The 23,180-nt window shown below is 42.0% G+C and overlaps 1 protein-coding gene across 1 annotated transcript in view; it reads right to left on the bottom strand.

Annotated features, from left to right (window-relative positions):
* The window catches only part of DICER1 (dicer 1, ribonuclease III), a gene marked incomplete in the record, with an annotated part of 1,877,097 nt that overhangs the window by 1,585,332 nt on the left and 268,585 nt on the right, over nt 1-23,180 (bottom strand). Inside the window, 1 exon segment of the mRNA XM_044074618.1 lies at nt 8,968-9,128. Coding sequence (XP_043930553.1) covers nt 8,968-9,128 — 161 coding nt within the window.

The raw sequence follows: 23,180 nt of genomic DNA, 5'->3' as shown, positions 1-23,180 counted from the left end.
GTTTTTCCATCACATAATTGAGGTCTCATGCAGGTAATGGTGATCTTCTAGGAGGCCTTAAATTTTTGGCTCCTCTAAGATACTGTTTCAGTAAAGGATGAGAAAAGACTGGTGGCTTTGTATTGTAATGAGCCGAAATGGCAGAGGCATGGATTTTGATTGATGAGAAAGATAGGCCTTTGTCAAGCATCTCAGTTAAGTATTGTAATATCTGAGGAATATGCGGTTCTGCTGTATCAGTTCATTGTGTTCAGTTCCAAGCACAGAATCTCTTCCATTTGTCAGCATAAGACTTTCTAGTACCAGGCCTTCTGGCTTCCAGAATGACATCCATCACAGCTTTACTGAGAGGTGTCGTCTGTATGATTACAGGATTAGCCATGCTTCCAGGTTCAAAATCTGTAGTTGACTGTGAAGGACCGGATTGTTTTGCTGGGACAGTAGTAGTGGTTTTTGAGGCAAGGTCCAAGCTGGGTATTGAGACAAATTCCTTAGGATTGGGTACCAGTATTGGCGGGGCCAGTCCGGGGCAATTAATATCATCTTTGGCTTCTCTTGTCTGACTTTTAGGAGGACCATGGGTAGAAGAGGCAGAGGAGGAAAGGCGTAAAATGATATTTTTTTCTAACTGAAGGATAGGGCGTCCACTTTCCATGCTTGTCTGTGATAAGTCCTTGTGCAGAATCTTTTCAGTTGATAATTTTGAGGAGAGGCAAATCAGTCTATGTATGGGCTCCCCCATTTCTCTGCTATCATGCTGAAGATTTGTGGACTTGGTTTCCACTCGTGAGGATTCATAAGGTTCCTGCTTAGTCTGCCAGAGTGTTTTGTTTTCCTGGCAGGAATTGAGCTTGAAGATTTATTTGGTAGGTCAAAGCTGTGCCCCACAGTGCCATGGCTAATCTGCAAAGGGGGTATGAGTGTGTGCCCCCTTGTTTGTTTATATACCACATAACTGTGGTGTTGTCCGTCTTTATCAGTAGTTGTCCTGGATGAATTAAGTCCTTGATGGCTGTTAGGGCATTTTGAACAGCTAGCATGTCTTTCTGGTTGATATGTAGATGCATTTGATTTGGTGCCCATATGGCCTGAATGCATCTTCCTGCCATGTGGGCCCCCCAAGCATAATATGATGAGTCTGTTGTTAAGGTTTGGCTGGCAGGGGGTAGAGTGAAGGACCATCCCATGTTTTGGGGACAGGCCTTTGCCCACCATAGAAACTCCTGTTGCAGGCAGGGAATGAATGACAGGAATCATAGTTTCCAGACTGTGTGAATGCTGTCTCCATAAACTTTTTAGGTACCATTGAAGTTTCCTCATATGCAATCTTGCATATGGAATTAGTAGGATGCAGGATGCCATGAAGCCCAGAGCCTGCAGAATTTGTCTTGCAGAAGACTGGGTTTTTGTTACCATCAGTTTGAAGTAAGTAGTCAGTTGCCTTTGTTTGTCTAGCTTGAGGCAAGCCATCTGGACCGTTGTATTCAAGCTTGCACCCAGGAATGTCATTTTTTGAGAGGGTACCATTTGTGATTTCTTTTCATTTATTGTGTACCCTAGGCATGTTAGAAGCCTTTTCACAAACGCCAGGTATCGTAGAAGAGTGTCCTTGTTCTCTACTTGAATGAGACAGTCGTTAAAGTAATAATATATTTGAATACTTTGTAAAGACCCTGGGTGCAGCAGATAAGCCAAAGGGCAGTGCAGAGAATTGGTAATGCATTAAGCCAGCCTTGAATCTGAGGTGTCTTCTGCACGACTGTCTTACTGGGACATGCAGGTATGCCTCTTTTAATGTCACCAGCCAAGTATTCTTGCCCGGCATGGGCAGAAGCTGTTGCAAAGTGAGCATTTTGAATTTTGAAATGTCCAGGTATGTGTTCAAAATCGATAAATCCAGTACTAGCCGCCAGGCCTTGTCCTTTCTGGGTACAAAGAACAGTCTTGAGTAAAAACCTTGTCCTTTTCCTGTTCTGATACTGTCTGAATGTCCCTCATATCCATGAGGGACGTAACCTGTTACTGTGCCTCTGCCCACTGATTTTTTTTGGCAGACCTGTCCAACCATTTGTCATTGGTAGAGTGAGGAAATGGAATTTGTATCCCTGTGATACAATGTTTAGTACCCACTTGTCATGGGTTATTAACTGACAATTTTGAGCACAAAGTGCTAATTTTCCCCCTATGGGTGCTGCCAAAAGTTAAGTGCTTGGTGTAGGCAGAGGGAAGTCATTGGGATTGCTTTCTGTAGGTTTGCGCTTTATCTCCTCCAGATTTGGAGGTGGATGCATCCCATTGCTTAGACCTGTACGAGTCTTGCACCTGGTATCTGGAACCCTTAGGGCATCTGGATTTGCCCCTTTGAGCTCTGTCTGACACAGGAAAGGATCAATTTTTTGTAGGCCAGTGTCTACTGAATCTTGGTGGCTGCACTTGTAAGAAGTCCCTAACAGTTTGTACAGACTTACCTTTGTCTTCCATTTTCTTTAAAAATTCTTCTTCCTTAAAACCAAACAGAGAATCATGCTGTAAAGGTGCATCTAGCAATTTAGCTTTAACGTGATCAGGCAAATTTTGGTCCTTTAACCAGGCATGCCTCCTAATCACAGACCCAGCAACTGCGGCCCTGCAGGAGGCCTCTAAAGAATCAAAACCACATTGCAAAGTATGCTTTCCAACTTGTTCAGCTGCATGCAATAATTCCTGCAATTCCTTATTTTCTGCACATTCTGAAAATCAACATAATTTTCTGTTTCAGCAATCCCATAACATGCTGGTGGTACTTAAGCATATGAAATTGACAGTAAGGCCCTGATTGCCAAGGTTGCAGATGTATAAACCTTTTTTTCCCTATCTGTCAAGTGCCCTTGAATCTCTGTCGGAGGGGAGTAGGGTATTTTGTTGTTGAGGCCTTAACTCCCTTTGGACCCTGCAAAATAGTTTCAGGATCAGCAGCAGGGTTTCTAAATAAAAATGTATTAGAGTCAGGGACCCTGTAATACCGGTCAAGCTTACTGGGAGCAGGAGGTAAGGAGTCAGGGGTCAGACTTGACTCCGAAAACACATCATCCACAATGTCTAAACCAGGGGGAATGGCTAAATGTTTGTGCTGAGGGAGAAGGAAAACCCTGAGCATCTTTTTTGATTCTGAGAAGTCTTGACTCTCCCAGTGAAAATGCTCCCTCAAAGTATGCAAGGTTTCTCCAAATGTATAATCCTCAGGAGGAGATGCAGATGGAATAGACTCCTCAGCATCATAATCCTCATAGGGAGGTAAAGATAATTCCTGATCAGAAGAGGAATCAGCAGAAATAGAAACCTGAAGTTTCATAGTCAGTGCCTTGCCTAGGCCTCTTATCTGGAAGGGGATGGGTACCCCAGAGTAAGGTAATAAGATCTTCAGCCATTTTGATCATCTGTTTTTTAGGCATAGAGGCCTGTGCACATGTTTTTAAGTTTTAGAAGGTGTCTTTGCCTTTGGTTTTGCAGCTTTCATCGGTTTGATATAAAAATGTTGAGGTCTGAATACACCCTCAGAATCGGTATCTGCTCAGCGGCTCCAGACCCATCCGAGGGAGATACATCCATTTGTCCAATACCTTGAGTATCTTGCAGCACGCCAGACTCCACATGGGTGTTGGTAGAGGCCTGAGACCTGAAGGTAGTGGGTATCAGGGGCTGCAAAAGCGCCTCACTGAGTACTGGTGAATGGCTTAGGAGAAGCTTCATCATCTGTTTTGGATCTCGACTGCCTTTCTCTGTCCTTTTCTTTGCGTTTTTTATATACTCCGGTAGTCGGATTGTTATCCGACAACATTTCTGGGTAGTTAAATCTCTTTCCAAAATACTTAGATGCAAAAATATACAGACGCTTAATAGTGAGTTGGTTAAATCTAGCACAAAACCGACAGCCAGGCACGTTGTGATCAGGGCCTAGGCAAGGAATACAGTATAAATGGAAATCCTTATAAGGTATTTGCTTCCCACAAGTAATATAATTATTAACTTTTTCTGACATCGGTAAAAAGCAAGAAAAACATTCTCAACGGGGTACTTAGCTTTAGTGAAGACTTCGGTTCTGAAACTCAAACTCGAATATTTCAGTAGTCGGCCGATCGGCACTTGCGAAATGCTTCTGCTTCGGGCACCGTGCGGCAAGAAAGACTAAAGAAAATGGCGTCGGCTGCATGTTTTATACCCCTGACATCATGGAAGAGAGGATAGCAACTGATGCAGGACCCAAGACTTTGGAATTCAGGCCGACTGAGGGCAACCTGCCAGATTACCCAAATGTAATGACTGCAACAGTGAAACACGAAGAACATCAAATCAGCAGCAACACCAAACATTTGTTGTCTACAGGAGCGGCCATCAAATTAGCCTTAATATCATCAAGCAGAGGTTAAAGCCGTAGCCAGGAATATCTCCTCAAAACAGATCCAAAATCAGCAGCCCTAGAGGAAGTATCTGCTGCATAATTAAATTTAATGGAATGGTGAGCTACTGGAGAAGAAGACCCTAACAGACACATGGCAGATGTCTTGTTCTCAGAATCAGGAAGGTCAGAAGTAACCTGACTAGCATGAGAAAGGAGAGCCAAAACATATCTGGTCATATGAGTGATAAGTAACAGCCCAAAAGGCTAGGGAGGCTGAAGTATAAACATTCATTCCCAGCTTTTCCATGGTCCTGCTGTCTGTATCAGAAAGAAGCTTAGTCAAGGGCAGTAATTTGGAAGGCTTGTCTGATGCCACAGAGACTACCAAAGGATCAACAGATGGACACGTGTAAAGGAATCTGCAGTCGTCTGGCACTTTATAAAACTGGTATGGTTTTTTACCAGCAAGGGACTGAGAATCTGGGGCCTCAGAAACAGAAGATAAAGCCTCCAATAACACAGCCAAAACAGCAAGAACAGCAGAAGGTCTAGGAGACTCCATTTGAAGGAGCTCATAATATCTCCTCTGCACTTACAGACTTGTAAACAATCACATTTAAAGAACTCCACCATCCTGACAATGGTGTCCCCAAAAGAAATCTCCTCAAAAGAAGGTTCAGGACTAGTAGACTTTTCTTCCTCAGAGCCGTACTCCAGAGGGGATGGAATCTGGGTAGAACAGGCTAAAGATTCCTCATCTGAATCCTCCTCTTCTTCAGAGGAGTCCTGATCCCTAGAGGTCTTGAGCAGGGAGGATGACCAAGGAGGAGTCGGAACAGAGACCCCCTGAGTAGGTTTCAAGTCCATAAGAGTGTTAAATAAGCCCAGAGTAAAATTCTGCCATTCACTTTGAGGGTCCTTGGGAGCAGAAGAAACATGTTTTGTCTTTTGCTTCTTTTTTAAGGGGCCGTCCGCCTTATGAAAGGTAGAAGGCTCCAGTGTTGGCCTACACAATCGTAGTTGGGACTTCCTCCCTCCCTAGTATCTGAGGAACTCCCCTACTCCTTCAGTGATAATCAACTGTAGTTCCCCCTGAACATTCAAAATAGAATTCTGCAAGGTCTCAGAGGATGTGTAAGCAGCTGGATCCATGCCAGGCTCCAAAACGGTCACTGCAGAAGAATCCACCTCAGAAACCAGGTGAAACTCTGAGCTTTCATCAGCCTCGAGACAGATACTCAATACAAGAGGTGCAGCTGAAAAATCCAACCTGACTTTTGGCCTTCTTCTGCGAAGACAGCTGACCCTCAGGCCTGGAAGTACCCTCACTAAAAGCTTTAGACACTCGTTCTCTAGATAAATAGCGCGGGAAGAAAGATGACTGAGTAAGGCCTTTGGCACAAAGGCCTGGCAAATATTGTAGGATATATGAATGTGAGAAGCACCTAAACAAAACAAGCACTGCTCGTGAAGATTTTTATGAGGAACCTGTCTCCCGCATTGGCATTTACCTTTTCTGGAGGACATGAAATCTCACAACAATACAAAAGCAAAAAGATAAGCAAAAACCCTCCACGAGCCACTTATCTGAATGTCTAGATACACCAGCAGTGACTCGGGTGATCAGATGATAATCAGAAATGGCATTCGGACTGGCAGCAAAGAATTTCTGTGTATAGAACATCTGGACGTCACCTTTATGCCCAATGCTCTGCAAGGAGCATATGTATAACATATGGCGTACCTTGAAGCAAACTAAAGGCGTTGGTATACTGGCTGGACATCGGGCCGCCCTTAGCAGGGGATCCCAATGTAATGGATACTTCAACAGTGATATGGACGGACATCAATAGGTTTCCTGACAAAAACAAATGAATGGGTCAGGCATACAAATACTGTACCAGGAAAAAGTACCTATCCAAAAAGTAAAAGTAAACTGCCGTTTTAAAAAGTGGAGAGTGTGCCTGCTATTCCCTTTGAATTCATACTTTTAAATATTCCATTTAATGAATGTTTCTCAAATGGGGGAAGCACAAGCTAGTCCAAGTCAAATCGTCTTTATTAAAAACACACACAAGTGATCCAAATAGTAGATAAAAACAGAATAAAGTGTAGAAAGTCATCATTCCGTTTATATACCTGTTTAAAAGCATGAGTGGTTTACTAGGGTAGCTGTGTTGTAAAAGATAATTAGCATGTTTACTTGCTAAATACCAATTCCCCCTAAATACCCCTTCCCCCATTCACCAGTGTGATATTCGACACAGTATTCCCTACTTCAGGCTCTGTGATTCCACAATATGTTAAACTAGTTAAACTAAACAAAGTTAAACTAAAAATTACACAATAATAATTGCTAAAACTTCCTATAAGCATTTCAGTGTAGTATCCAAAAAATCAAAAAGATAAAGTTAAGATAAGTCTTCAAATTTCCTTAGAAATCTTTTCTACTAACATTCATAGGCTTATAGATTAGTACTAACCTAACTGCCCTTGCCAGCCATTTTAAGCCTAGCCAATTATCCCTTGTGAGATTCAAACCCTGCACCTTGTAACTATTAGGCCACCCTCCCTACATACATGTTTAACACAGATCACATTTGACTTCTTCAGGTTTGTGTGTCAAGTGGAAAAAGTAACTAAAAACTGCAAGTTAAATGACAATATATAACACTACATTTTGTTGGACTAAAAACAATACATATTATTTAAGAAAACACAGTAAAAAACAAACACTAAACAAAAATATACCAAACACTTGGGAATATATACATGCAAATAAATGTATTCATCTTAAATGATATATGTATTAAAGAATTTTAAAGTAAAATACACTAAGAAATTTATAAAATATATTTACAAAAAATCTTTCAGAAAAAAAAACAGTTGCTCGTGCTCACAGCTGTGATATACATCAGGTCTGCAAACCCTATAAAAATATGTAAATGACACCCCATTTAGAATGTATGAATGTTACAGTATTGGAGCCAATATAAACATGTAGTATATCTGCCCCTAATACTCAATGAGTCTAGTTAAACTCACTGTGCATTAAAAAGTTACAACTTAAAAAGCCTAGATGTCATGAAAATCAAGCATGCGCTACACAGAATCTAGCTCTAACAAAATAAAATATTTAACATTAGTCTACCATTTAAAATATTCATCTCTGAGCCAGCTAAAATAAGTATCATTCAAACCCTCACTAATATGTGTAGTTATTAAAGCCGTCCATGTTTGCACTAAAAAGTTATAAACAAGAATTAATAAAACATCATGACATCTGTGGAATATGCATATATTTTCTAATTTACTTGCATTCATGTATTTGCAATTATCACTTTTATTAATTATTAACGGGTTCTTATCACACAGTCGAACTTTTACAAGTTTGAACCTCATATAGTCGAGACCATAAGTTCAAATTTGTAAAAGTTCGAGCGTTTCAATGGAAATCTCCATAAGCAGAGGTTTCCATTTTGTTCTATGGATTACGATCTCAGAGTTGGAATATTTAAGTAGCAGGGGGGCTTGCCGCCACTTAAAACAGTTTACTTTGTTTTTTTTTTTATTCATAGTCGAAGTTTTGTAACTTTGAACATAATGGTTCTAACATTAAGTGTTCAAAGTTTTAGGACTTCGACTATGTGATATACATTAGCCATTAACTTTGTAAGTGTAATTTTAAAATCTAATATTATGATGGTGGTTTATTAATTATTAATTTTGTTTTAGCAGGTACATTTGTATACAAATATTTATTTGCTTATAAACAATTTTTAAATATTTACTCTAATTACATCTTCAATATATATTGTTATTAGAATCAAGGCACACTTTCTCACATTTTTTTATAACTAAGACTACCAATTACCGTAGAACCACATTAGATCAGTACATGCATATTCCGCAAATGTCATGACATTTTATTAATTCTTGTTTATAACTTTTTAGTGCAAACATGGACGGCTTTAATAGCTACACTCGTATTAGTGAGGGGATGAATAGTACTTATTTTAGGTGGCTCAGAAAGATTAACTTCTGAATATTTTGAAAGGCAGGCAATTTGTGTGTGTGTGTGTGTGTGTGTGTGTGTGTGTGTGTGTGTGTGTGTGTGTGTGTGTGTGTGTAAACATGCTGTCTTGTACAACACAGCTACCCTAGTAAACCACTCCCATGCCTTTAAACAGGTACATAAATGGAATGGTGATTTTTACATTTTATTCTGGTTTTTGAACTACTATCTGCTTGGCTTGTTTGCGTGTTTTTAATAAAGAAGATTCAAATTGAACTACCTTGTGTTTCCTTACTTTCATTAATGGATTTACACTTTGGTAAGGTTTAAAGAAGGTATTTATTGGGTGGGGTATTCACAGTATGGTTTTAATAGGTGCCTGAACGCTAAGGTATTTAAAACTTCCACACAGAACAGTGTTTCCTCGTTACTTGTAACTGCAAAAAGAAGTGCACAACATACTGTTACATTACAAGTCACAAATTATGTGCGCAAAATCATAGTAAGAAGACAACAAATCAAAACAAAGTACCAAGTATTCCATAACATGTAAATCCAAAAAACATTTAGGTACCTATCTAAGACAACTAAATCAGTGGCAGTTTCAGCATTGCTCTTGAGGATTTTTTCGAGTTTCTGTATTTTCTCCTCCAGCTCGGAGGGGTCACACTTTCCGTTTAAAATTGATGCTGTTAGGCCAAGGATTCGAGGGCATAATGGGCAGTCCTCACAAATCTGAAACATAAATTACATTTCAGTACATGGCATCCTCTAAACAAATATGCATAAAAAAAAAAAACACTATAATGCTCACTCATAGAGGAAAAAAATCTAAACCATTAAACTGACTGTTGTACCTACTACAGCTAAAGACCATCAGTCTGCACATTGTCACTCCTGATTAGTCCTGTATACTCGGAGAAAGTAATGGAAATTAAGGGATTAAAAGCACAGCTACGAAGGAGAAACAAAACGCAATGGCACTACCTGACAGCACTGCTCTAGTTATGTCAAAAATGGTCAAATGTTTGCATCCCCTCCACAAAACTGCACCATACCATTTTAATGAATTACTGTAACATGTCAGTCTATTCTCTTAGCTAATATAGACAAGCACTTTACAATCATTACGGTACCAGTTTCGATATTCTCTTAGCTAATACAGACAAGCACTTTACAATCATTACGGTACCAGTTTCGATATTCTCTTAGCTAATACAGACAAGCACTTTACAATCATTACGGTACCAGTTTCGATATTCTCTTAGCTAATATAGACAAGCACTTTACAATCATTATGGTACCAGTTTCGATATTCTCTTAGCTAATACAGACAAGCACTTTATTACGGTACCAGTTTCGATATTCTCTTAGCTAATACAGACAAGCACTTTACAATCACTACGGTACCAGTTTCGATATTCTCTTAGCTAATATAGACAAGCACTTTACAATCATTACGGTACCAGTTTCGATATTCTCTTAGCTAATACAGACAAGCACTTTACAATCATTACGGTAGGTTCATAGGTTCATAGGTTTATACTAGGCTATCTGCCCTAAGGCATTTATAAGCCTAGCCCAAATTATTGTGGCTTACGCCACCCCTTATATGAAAAAATACTGTGCCCATTAGTTTGTTGTGCCTCTGTCCAGCAGTGACACAGAGATGATTCCTGGGGTAAACCTACGATCTCCCATCCACAGGTCTAGATTTCTCTTGAACAGAGTCAGCGAGGTGCTCTGCCTCACATGGACCGGGATTTTATTCCACAGCATAGGGAGTCTCTGAGTGATAAATCTATCCCTCCAGCACGTCCTATTTATATCCGTGCTAAGGTTTAAGTCGCTTGCTCTAGTGGTTTTGGTGGATTTGGATTTTTGAGGTGGAGCATGTCCATTAATTCCGGGTTGGACATGGCCTTGTATGTCAGGCACATGTCACCTCTGAGCAGACGGTATGCGACTGAATAGAGCTGGAGTTTCTTCAATCTGGCAGCATATGACAGATTTTGGAGTCCCTTTATCCTTTTGGTGAGGAACTTTTGGGGTCTCTCCAATTGCTGCAGATGTCGGGTGAGATACATCCCGAATGGGGCATTGTACTCATCATTGGTCTGATAAGTGAAGAGTACAGGGGAACAATGACCTCACTAGATCTGGATGTGAATCCCTTCATGATCAGGTGGGCAATGTAGAAGGTCTTTCTAACCACTTTAGCAATGTGAGTGTCAAAAGAAAGGCCACTGTCAACCTGGGTCCCCAGGTCCCTGATAACTTCTTCTGTGCTTAGTGGATTGCCACCTATATGGTAGCTTGGGGTTACCTTGTTTTTCCCGAAGGGTATGACTATACATTTTTGGCGTTTAACTTCAGGCCATGGCTCTGGCACCAGCTATCTGTTTCCGTGAGTCCCTTCTGAAGGATATCCGTGTCCGATGCACTTTCCACTATGGCCCAGTTTGCAGTCGTCTGCAAACTTTGTCAGCCAAAGTCCTCCCATGTTGGCCTGTACTTCTGAGAAGTAGATGCCAAACAATAGGGGCCAAGGACCAAGCCCTGTGGGACACCACTTGTGACCGGCTTGGAGTCTGACACAGCGCCAGCAACTCTAACCCTGTGGGTTCTGTCCTTAAGCCAGTTTGCAACCCATCTTGTGACATATGGGTTTACATTTAAGCTGGTAGTTTTTCTACAATACCCGAGTGGGGTATTGTGTCGAAAGCCTTTGCAAGGTCAAGGTAGGCTGTATGGACTGCCTTTCCTCATCAATGGCCTTGGTGACTGTTTCAAGAAGTCAACCAAGTTCAAAAGGCATGATCTTCCCTTGACAAAGCCAAACTGGGTCGGGTCCAATGTCTGCAAGTCCCCTATATCTTTGTTTATGAGCTCCATTATGATCCTCTCCATAGCTTTGCAGACTAGACTTGTTAAGCTTATGGGGCGGTAATTACCAAGGTCCGTAGAGGCACCGCCTTTGTGGAGTGGGACCACAGTTGCCGTACGCCACTCCTTGGGCACGTATCCTGTGGTAAGGCTGAGATTAAACAGCTGCCTTATGTGCGGGTTTAATTCCTCATTTAGCTCGTAGCACACAGCCGGGGACACCATCCGGTCCCATTGATGCTGTGTTTTTAGCTTTAGAGAGAGCAGCTTTCACCTGCGCATTTGAGATGTCCGGGAGGCTACACTCGGCTGGGATAGTTATCTCTCCTTTAGGGGAGAGGGGTGAAGTTTGCACTGAACCTGTCTGCCAGTATGTTGGCAATGTCTGTGGGTTCAGTGATTTTTGTATCATTTTGGACTAATTCTGAGCATATCTGGGAGTTTCCACCCAGGTTCCTAACATAGCTGAAAAAGGCCTTATGATTGTCCTTTGAATCAATGGCAATTTTTCTCTCAAAACTGGCCTTAGTTGATTTTATGAGTGCTCGTATTTTTTACTAATAATGATCAGGGGTGACTTCCCTTTTATGGATTTTGTTCTATCATGTAATAGCTTTCTCCTCTTATTGTAAAGTTTGTTAATGGCTGGGGTCCACCAGACTGGACGTTTGCCCTTTGTGGAAAGAGTCTTGGTTTTATTTGGGATTGCCTGATCCATGCAGTCCTGGAGGTGTTCATAGAAGGCATTTGTAAGGGCTTCCGAGCTTGGGTTGTGGTTTCCTCTGGCTCAGGGGCCTTGAAGGATACCACACCAGTCTTGAGTAGTGTGAAGTTTGCTTTAGAGAAGTTCTTCACTATGGTCTTTTGCTTGGGGTGGGGGCGGGATGTGGATTTCCAGTGAGATTAGTTTATGATCAGATCTCACCAATGAGGGATATACTTCGGTGTGGAGCATTTTGTCCCCATGTTTGTGACAATGAGATCTAGTATATTTTCTCCTCTCGTGGGAACAGTGACTAGCTGTTCCATGGCATTTGAATTTATGAACTCCAGGAACCGTTGGGCTAGAAAGTTAGGGCTTGAGTAATGTTCCCAGTCTATATTCGGTAGTTGAAGTCACCCAATATGATGGTGTTTGGAGATACATTTATACCCTCCAGTGTCTTCAGGAAGGCTGTGTGGGGTTCCTTAGTTTGAGAGGGTGGCCTGTAGCATGCTACAATTTGTAGAGCAGTTTTGCCTATGGTTAGTTGCACCTGGATGGTTTCCGAAGCTTAGTGCGTTGCCACCAACCTGGAGGTGTGAGTATCCTTTATGAATATGGATACACCCTCCTTTTGTGGTGTGGTCCGGGTTTTGGGGCCGGAACGCATGATATGAGGTAAAACCTAATAGTGGCGGGGTGCTCTCAGGAGCCTTGAACCAGGTTTCAGTTACAGCACAGACATCGATGTTCTCCATACTGAGAAGGGCCTCGAGTGCGTGCATTTTGAGATTTAGACTTCTGGCATTGAGCAGCATTACCCTCAGTTTCTTCCCATTTTTGTTTTCTAGGGTGGTAGGTTTAGAATTTGAGCCTTGCCTAAAAAGGCACTATGGGGTGGCAAGAGCCTTAGCCAATATCCGAATCCCAGGGTGACAGGTGCAAGCCGTCCCTCATGAAGCAGCGTGGCTTGTCAAGCATGTCATCCCAGGCAGACAGACACTGGATCCCCTTTGAATGACACCAGACATTAAGCCAATTGTTAAAGCTGATCATCTTGTCTCTATATTGTGGCATCATTCTTGGTGAAGGAAGGATACTGCTCAGGGTTAGGGTCATACCTGCCTGGGCTACATAATCAGAGAGCTCCTCTATGTCTCTTTTCATGTAGTCCAGGGAGGTACGTCTCAGGTCGCTCACACCAGCATGGACAATGACTGTGTCATATTTGTACTGGCCATGGAGTGACCAGTGCTTGTGTTATGTGGTGGATTCTAGCCCGATAGGCAGCTTACTGTGACCCTCTCCTTGTTCAGCCTGGTGAGTGGGACGCCAGTGTGTCTGACTATGGAGTCACCTATGACAAGTATGTTTGGTGTTGTATTTGGCCTTAAGGGCTGTGACTGCTTTGCACACTGCTTTTGTGGTTTATGTGTTGCTTGTGGGGTGTCTTGAGGTAGCAGTTGTTTGGGTGTCTGCTTTGGAGGCCTCTGCTGTTTAGGTAAATTTTACTCAGAGCCTCGAGTATGTCTTTGTGTGTTTATGTGTTTGATTCAGTGGAGTGGTAGCATTATGTGAGGCTGGTTTTGTGGTGTGTGTAGTTGCCTTCTCCTCCTGTCTGGTCTTGCCAGTCCTGAGTTGAGAGAGCTCAGCCTCCAGTTTGGCTAAATAGCTGCATCTCTCAAGTATTTGTGTTATGTGGGAGGAGGAGAGGGTTGTCTGTGTACATGAGGCAGTTATAACATTGCCTCAAGATTCCCAGATTCACCAGCTGGACCGAGAGGAGATTGACAACTGACCTTTGGACATGCTAGAATAATATTGGGAAATCCTTAATTGAAAACAAGGGCCAGTGGGGAGTGAGGGTGTAGTGCTTTTAATTTTTAGTGCTGACTTATATAATTGCTTTAGTGAGCAAGTGCCAGGTAACTTGAGTGCAATGTGTTACAAGTAACTAAATGCAAAACGACAAACAGTAACTTTCTTTCAAGTGAAACAAGGAAATAAGTACAGTAAGCAATGCAGATATCACTAGTGATCCACAGAAGCTGAGAAGTTGCGTATTAGGTGGAATTAGCTTCCAGGGAAATAACAAGCAAACAAACAACAAGCATATAAATAAAGCTAGATTCAGTAGGCCTGGATCTAGTCTATGCTAGAGCAAACAAGGTGAACCAATTTCAGTAAGATACAGTTCAAATATTCAGGCACTATAAACCTTTAACCAGAAAATTCCCAGCTCAGAAGGGCAGAGTCCAGCCTCTTCTCCCACAAGAGTGCAGACCACGAACCTTCTTAATGTAAAATAACTGGCCTGAAGCCCAAGTGCCTAAACCAGAACTAATACACTTGGACACTGGGCTCTCAATCAGCAGTTCTCAACCTAGAAGGATGTAAGCTACCTGTTCTGCCACAACAGTGCAGACCACAAACCCTCTCAGTGCAAAACAACTAACTGGTCCGGAGCCCAAGTGTTTAAACCAAAAGGCTTAGAATGAGTTACACCAAGCAGTAATAAATACAATTGAGTATTTTAAGATGATGCAAAAGTAAAAAGAAGTAGGTAAAAACACAAGTACAGTAAAAGCAGATGAAATTTTTTTTTTTTTTTTTTTCGATATTCTCTTAGCTAATATAGACAAGCACTTTACAATCATTACGGTACCAGTTTCGATATTCTCTTAGCTAATATAGACAAGCACTTTACAATCATTACGGTACCAGTTTCGATATTCCTTAGCTAATATAGACAAGCACTTTACAATCATTATGGTACCAGTTTCGATATTCTCTTAGCTAATATAGACAAGCACTTTACAATCATTACGGTACCAGTTTCGATATTCTCTTAGCTAATACAGACAAGCACTCTACAATCATTACGGTACCAGTTTCGATATTCTCTTAGCTAATATAGACAAGCACTTTACAATCATTACGGTACCAGTTTCGATATTCTCTTAGCTAATACAACAAGCACTTTACAATCATTACGGTACCAGTTTCGATTCTTTCTACCTTCATTCCCCTACTTTGCAACTCACTGTCACTTAGCCAGAAATCCCTCCACAGTTGAATCTGAAAAGTGAAACTTTGTCCAGTGAACATAAAATTATGTTTTAAAATCAAACTGGGCCTATATGAAGCCAGATCTGAAACATTTTTACCCTCTCTGGTTAGCACAGTCACCACAGCTTTCTTCAAAGATGATGGTATTTATTCCACTTTTTAACCTACTATTAAACAAAACTTCCCAACTCCCAAAGTTCCACAGGAAAACCATCTGTTCCTGAAGGTTCCCTGTTGACTGAGCATACACCACTTGTTTTCATTTCATTTTTTGCTATCTTAGCTACTCGTTGTCCACGCTCATCTTCCTTTAGCCGTGACTACACTTCCAGCGCTTTTTCTTCATTTCCCTATTCTAGACACATTTTCATAAAATTTTCAAAATATCTCCAACACCACTATGGGATCGCTTATTATTCTTAAAATGGGCTCTTTCGGTTTGGTCACAACGCTCTCTAATTTCTGTTGCCCAAGTCACTGAGCTTTTTCTTTCTTTTTTTGGGGGGGGCGTCCCTAAATGATCAGAAACAGCTACTTAATAGTAGCCTTTCAAAACGGACGTGCGTTGTCCAAATACTCCCTTACTTTCCCTTTGATTCTCTCCCCTTACACAATACTATAAACGACCTGTGTCAGCCCTTCTATCCTATATTATTCTCTCTCAGTTTTACCACATTTACACTTTATTTTCAAGTTTCCCCACTTACTAGCTATACCATTCTGATGTAATTTCCCAGCAACAACAGCATCACACCCACTACCCTTTCCTCAAATTTCCTCGCAGGTGAATAAGGAAAGCACCAGCGTCTCATTTTCCCATCCTTACCTTGCATCTTTGTCTTAGTTTTTACTGGGACATGAACTGATGCACACAGCTCTCAGATAACTAACTACACCATACTCTTGTGAAAAATAACTTCTATCCAGTCTAGCCCAGTCAATATATCTTGCAGGAAAAATTTCCAAATTCTGTCTGAGTTCCTTCTACTGAAGTCACATCATCCATAGCGAACAGTCTTGTACACTTCTTCAGAAATCTACCCACTTCTGTTACATTTCCCTTCCAGTACCCCGAATACATTTTCAGTATTAGAAATCAGGTTCTAGACCGCACCTATAAACAATAGTCCCTGCTGAATCCTCATTACTTCTCCCAAAATTCTTTCAGGATCCACAACAGTAGTTTTTGGCAGAACATAAATGTGTGTCAGCATAGTCACCCTGTGCTGCTAATAACCTGTTACTAGCACAAGTATACCGTTACTGCCCCTCTTCTATCATTACTGAAATACCTCTATCAGTAAAAATGTGCGTCAGCATAGTCACCCTCTGCTGCCAATAACCCGTTACTAGCACAAGTATACCGTTACTGCCCCTCTTCTATCATTACTGAAATACCTCTATCAGTAAAAATGTGTGTCAGCATAGTCACCCTGTGCTGCCAACAACCCATTACTAGCACAAGTATACCGTTACTGCCCCTCTTCTATCATTACTGAAATACCTCTATCAGTAACGGCCCCTTTTCCTTTGTCTGTGACACGCTGAGTGTCCATTCTGAAAAATCCTTAATTTGTACAATTCACATGCTCACTGACATGCAAACATATCTCCTGCAAAACTGATATCAGCACCCTACACTTTTTAATATAATTCAGTATACTTTGCTTTTTTGTTTATATCTGTACATCCAATTAAATTCCATGTTCTGACTCAATGCAATCAGTCTGATAAAAATCTATTAGTCCCACATATTATACGCGGCAGATCTTCTCCCATCTGTCCACGTTATCAGCTTGCATCTTTCATATTAGTCCCGCATATTATATGCGGCAGTTCTTCTCCCATCTGTCCACGTTTCCAGCTTGCATCTTTCATATTACTCCACATATTATATGCGGCAGATCTTCTCCCATCTGTCCACGTTTCCAGCTTGCATCTTTCATATTACTCCCACATATTATATGCGGCAGTTCTTCTCCCATCTGTCCACGTTTCCAGCTTGCATCTTTCATATTACTCCACATATTATATGCGGCAGTTCTTCTCCCATCTGTCCACGTTTCCCGTTTGCATCTTTCATATTACTCCCACATATTATATGCGGCAGTTCTTCTCCCATCTGTCCACGTTTCCAGCTTGCATCTTTCATATTACTCCCACATATTATATGTGGCAGTTCTTCTCCCATCTGTCCACGTTTCCAGCTTGCATCTTTCATACATATACTAACTAATGCATGGCACCCTGGTCCTGTATGCAAGTTGCTTCTTGTCTTCTAATTTCATCCATGTCACATTTTCTCAATCTTGTTGCTTCAAAAAGGTACTCATACAAAAAAAAAACTAAAAATGCTTTTAAGCCATCTATCTTCCTTTAACTCCCCAACATACAAAACTGTAAACGCTTTCCAAAAAAATAAAATTTATTCCTTCAGATAGGAGCAGTTGCCTCAAGTCAGTATCTTGGGTCTCTTTTCAGCCATCGAATAAATATTAAATTGAACGGCTATATATCGAACATTAATCACCGAATATTACTTTTAACGAACAGGCATATCTTTGAAAATAAATTCATCGAATGCCTATAGTTGGCCAACATAAAGTAAAGTACAGTTGTGTACATTTACCATAAATGTAGATCTTCGAGTGTATTCACTGTTGCAGTCAACACTGTTGGGTTATCCTGCTGGCAGGCAGCCCTCAGTCGGCCAGAATTCCAAAGTCAGGGTCCGGCGTCGGCTGTCATCGCTTCATCCCTGACGTCAGTGCGCCAGGGGTATTTCGGTTGCAGCCGACACCATTTTCTTCAGTTTTTCTTGTCCCAGTTGTCAGGTGCCCAATAAAGGCTAATAACATTTGTTAGTAACATAATCATGTACCAAAATAAACAATCTCACTTGTTTCCAGCAAATACACCTCAGAGGTAAAGAAAAGTAGAGAAACATATAAGAGTCCCATGAGAATAATCAGCAAGGGGGATGGAGGGAGGGTAACCCAGACTGCAACAGTGAATACACTCGAACATCTACATTTATGGTAAGTGTACACAACTGTACTATGTTCATCGTGTTTCACTGTTGCAGTCATCACTGTTGGGTTGAATCCCAAAGCTATGGAAGGGTGTCTGGCTAAACTACAGTGGGAGCGGCTAATAGGCCCTGCAAGACTGCAGTGGCAAAGCCTGCCCTGGATTTAGAGTAGAGAAATAGATTGTAATGCCTATTAAAAGTATGTACTGAACTCCATGTAGCAGCCTCCAAGATGCCCTTAGCTGGTACTCCTCTGAGGAAGGCTGCTGAGGTGGCTGCAGCTCTGGTGGAATGTGACCTGATACTGTTGGGTACTGGTTTACCATGATGAGAGTAGCAGAAATGGATGCAGTGGGCAATCCATTTAGAGATAGTTTGCTTTGTGATGGCTTTTCCTTGTGATTTTGCAGCATATGCTACAAGCAATTCTTCTGATTCCCTGAAAGCTTTTGTCCTGCTCAGGTAGAAGCGAAGTTGTCTGTGTATGTCCAAAGAATGCAATATTCTTTCCCACTTATTCTGTGGATTTGGGTAGAAGGTACGTAGATGAATAGTCTGATTCAGGGCTACTGTAGATATTACCTTTGGCATACATGTTGGGTTTGTCCGCAGAGAAACCATGTCCTGATGAAAGATAATAAATGGTTCCACAGCCATGAGTGCTTGTAGCTCTGATACTCATCTGGCAGAGGTTAATGCTAAAAATAGAGCTGTTTTCCATGATAAAAACTTTGTATCAGCAGTATCAGCTGGCTCAAAAGGAGGCAGGGTGAGTTTTTCCAAAACATAGTTGAGGTCCCAAGCAAGGACTGCTGCTCTTCTAGGAGGCCTCAAGTTCTTTGCCCCTCTGAGATACTGTTTTAGTAAAGGATGGGAAAAAATAGGAGGATCCGTATTGTAATGAGCTGAAATTGCTGAGGCGTGTATTTTTATAGAAGAGAAGGATAGGCCCTTGTGCAGCATCTCTGTTAAGTACTGTAAAATCAGAGGGATGTTTGGAGTTTGTGTCAAACCCCTGCCCTGAGCCTGGTTCCAGAAGCAGAATCTTTTCCATTTTCTTGCATAAGATTTTCTAGTACTAGGCCTTCTGGCCTCAAGAATTGCATCCATTACCTGTTTGGTGAGGCCAGTATTATACATGGCTACTGGATCAGCCAAGCTGCCAGATTCAATGTTTTGAGATGACTGCAGGATCTGGCCTTTTTTCTGAGTCAATAGCTGTGGAGTTTGAGGTAAAATCCAAGGCTGTCACTGACACAAGTTCATTAGGGTTGAGTACCAGAACTGACGGGGCCAGTTTGGAGCAGGTAGAATCATTTTTGGTTTCCCCTGTTTGACTTTTAGCAGTACGTTCGGTAGTAGAGGCAGCGGAGGGAAGGCATACACTGAAAGGTTTCTGCAACTGAAGGACAGCGCATCCACTTTCTATGCTTGTTTGTGGTAAGCTCTTGTACAGAAGGTTTTTAGTTGGTAGTTTTGAGGTGATGCGAATAGGTCTATGTCCGGACATCCCAATGTCCCTGTTATGTTGAAGACCTGAGGGTCCAATCTCCATTCTTGGGGATCTGTTAAGATTTCTTCTGAGGTTGTCTGCTAGAGAGTTGTCTTTTCCTGGCAGGAATTGGGCTTGCAGGTGTACGTTGTAGGTCAGTGCTGTGTTCCACGGATTCATGGCCAGTCTGCAAAGGGGGTAGGAATGAGAACCCCCCTGCTTGTTTATGTACCACATAACTGTGGTGTTGTCTGTCTTTATTAGCAGTTGTCCTGGCCGAATCAGGTCTTTCAAGGTTGTCAGGGCATTCTGCACAGCTAGCATCTCCTTCAGATTGATGTGCAGGTGCAGTTGGTTTTCTGTCCATGCACTTTGGACACATTTTCCTGCCATGTGAGCCCCCCATGCATAATCTGATGCATCCGTTGTTAAGATTTGTTTGGCTGGAGTGAGAGAAAAAGGCAGTCCCTTGTTCTGGTGGCAGGTCTTTGCCCACCATAGAAATTCCTGCTGAAGGCAGGGTAACATCACAGTGATTGCTTCCAGACTGTGGCAATGTTGAGACCATACACTCTTCAGGTACCATTGCAGTTTCCTCATATGCAGTCTTGCACATGGAATTAGTAGAATGCAGGATGCCATGAATCCCAAGGCCTGCAGAATTTTTCTTGCAGTTAACCGGTTCTTTGTGGCCAACATGTTGAAGTAGGCAGCCAGTTGCTTCTGTTTGTCTGGCATGAGGTAAGCCATCTGGGTTGTAGTATTTAGATGTGCACCCAGGAATACTATCTGCTGAGAAGGTACAAGGTTTGATTTATTTTTGTTGACCGTGTACCCCAAACCCATTAGAAGCTCTTGTACAAATGCCAGATGTTGAAGTAGGAGGTCTTTGCTGTCTGCTTGAAAGAGGCAGTCGTCCAAATAAGGGTATATTTGTATTCCCCTCTGCTGCAGAATGCCATTACTGAAGCCAGGCACTTTGTGAAGACCCTGGGCGCAGTAGATAAGCCAAAGGGCAGCGCAGTAAATTGGTAGTGCTTCAAACCAGCCTTGAATCTTAGATATTTCCTGCATGCTAGTCTTATTGGGATGTGAAAGTATGCCTCTTTTAGGTCCATGGTCACCACCCAAGCATTCCTGCCCAGCATGGGCAGCAGCTGGTGCAATGTGAGCATTTTGAATTTTGGAATATCCAGGAATGTGTTTAGAACTGATAGGTCCAAGGTTGGTCTCCATGTTTTTTCCTTTCTGGGGACCAGGAAAAGCCTTGAGTAAAATCCTTGTCCTTTTTCTGTGTCTGGAACAAGTTGTATGGCCCTCATGTCCATGAGGGACTGTACCTGTTTTTGTGCCTCTGCCCATTGATTTTTTGGTAGATCCAGCCATCCGTTTGGTTTTGGCAAGGTATGGAAATGAAACTTGTAGCCCCTTGACACTATGTCCAGAACCCATTTGTCCTGGGTTATGTGGTGCCAGTTTTTGTAAAAAAAAGTGCTAATTTCCCCCCAAAGGAGCTTTTAGGAGATAAGGGCTTGGAACTGCTATGGGGAAGTCACTGAGACTGCTTTCTTTATGGTTGCAATCTTTCTTCTCCACCCTTGGGAGTGGATGCATTCCACTGTCTTGGTCTATAAGGGGATTGGGGCTGCGATCTCCCCCTGGGGCGCCTATATCTGCCCCTCTGTGGTCTGTCAGAATTTGGAAAGGATCAATTCTTAGCTGGCCAATTCCTGCTAAACCTTGGGGGTTGCACCTGTAAGAAATCCTTGACTGTCTGCATAGATTTGGCCTTATCCTCCATTTTCTTTAACACCCCCTCTGCCTTTACACCAAACAAAACATCATGCTGCAAAGGAGCATCTAGTAACTTTGCCTTAACATGGTTAAAAGAACAAAGTTTACCAGATCAAGCATGTCTTCTAATAACTTTACCTGTTGCAGCGGCCCTGCAGGAGGTCTCTAAAGAATCAAAACCACAATGCAAGGTATGCTTTCCCACTTGTTCAGTTGCATGCACTAAATCTTGCAATTCCTTGTTTTCTGCACACTCAGTAATAGACAACATTTTTTGTTTCAAAATTGACAAGATATTGCTGATATTTAAGCATATGAAATTGAAAATTCAAGGCTCTTACAAAGTAGCAGAAGTATAAACCTTTTTTCCCCATCTTTCTAAAGCCCTAGACAAAGTAGCTTTTTTCCCCATCTTTCTAAAGCCCTGGATTCCCTGTCGGAGGGGATAGGGTTCTTTGCAGTGGCTGCTTTTACTCCCTTGGGACCCTGGGAAATAGTTTCTGGGTCAGCTACAGGGTTTTTGAACAGAAATTTGTGAGAATCTGGTACCCTGTAATATCTGGTTTAACTGGAGCTGGAGGCAAGGAGTCAGGAGTCAAACTGGACTCCGTAAAAACATCATCAACAATGTCTAGAACAGGTGAAATAGCCAAGGGCCTATGCTGTGGGGGTAAAAGGAAATCCCTGAGCCTTTTCTTGGATTTAGAATATTCCTGACACTCCCAGTGGAAATGCTCTCTCATATCATGCAAGATTTCCCCAAAGGAATAATCTTCAGGAGGAGAAGCTGAAGGAATAGATTCCTCAACATCAGAATCCTCATAAGGGGGGAAAGAATACTCCTGTTCAGAAGAAGAGACACAAGAAATAGAAACCTGATCAGATGAATCATAATCAGCCCCTTGCCTAGGCCTTTTATCAAGAGGGGGATGGGAACCCCTGATCATAGTTAACAGGTCTTCGGCCATTTTGAGCATTTGCTTTTGTGGTCTGGAGGCCTGGTCAGCAGAGGCCTGTACTTGTTTCTTTGTCTTTGCTAGTAATTTAGTCTTTGAAGCTGAAGTCATTTTTACATGCAATTGAGTTGGCCTGAAAACTCCCTCAGAAGCCGGTGCCTGCACAGCGGCTCCGGACCCTTCTGAGTGAAAATTATCTGAAGGTCCTGTCCCTTGAGATTCTGATGGCCTCGTGGGAGTCTGTATCGGCTTGCGGTTCCAAAGTGGTGGATGTCAGGGGCTGCGAAAGCGCCTCACTGACGACCGACGAACCAGCAAGTGGCTCTGGTGAAATTTCGTTGTCCGTTTTGGACCTCGGAGGCCTGTCTTTTTCCTTTTCTTTTCGTTTTTTGTAAATTCCGGTAGTCAGATGACTATCCGACAACATTTTGTAATTAAATAGTCTACCAAAATAATGGAAGGTAAAATCGTACCGACGCTTTATAGTGCATTGGTTAAATCTAGCACAAAACCGACAACCAGCTACGTCGTGGTCAGGGACTAGGCAAGGAATACAGTAAGAATGGAAGTCTTTATGAGGTATTTGCTTCTCACAAGAAATACAATTATTAACTTTTTCTGACATCGGTCTGGAGCAAGAAAAAAGTTTCCCCAATGGGGTACTTAGCTTTATAATGAAGACTTTGGATCTGAAATTCGAACAAGAAAATCTCAGGAGTCGGCCGACCGGCACTTGCCAACTGCTTCTGCTTCGGGCACCGCATGGCAAGAAAGACTGAAGAAAATGGTGGCGGCTGCAAGCTAAATACCCCTGGTGCACTGACGTCAGGGAAGAAGCAACAACAGCTGACGCCAG

Source organism: Protopterus annectens, chromosome 6.part0 (assembly GCF_019279795.1).
Source record: "Protopterus annectens isolate FY-2018-M chromosome 6.part0, PAN1.0, whole genome shotgun sequence".
Classification (NCBI taxonomy): Eukaryota; Metazoa; Chordata; order Ceratodontiformes; family Protopteridae; genus Protopterus; species Protopterus annectens.
Note: the sequence above shows the minus strand (reverse complement) of the source record. Positions and strands in the feature narration are given on the sequence as shown.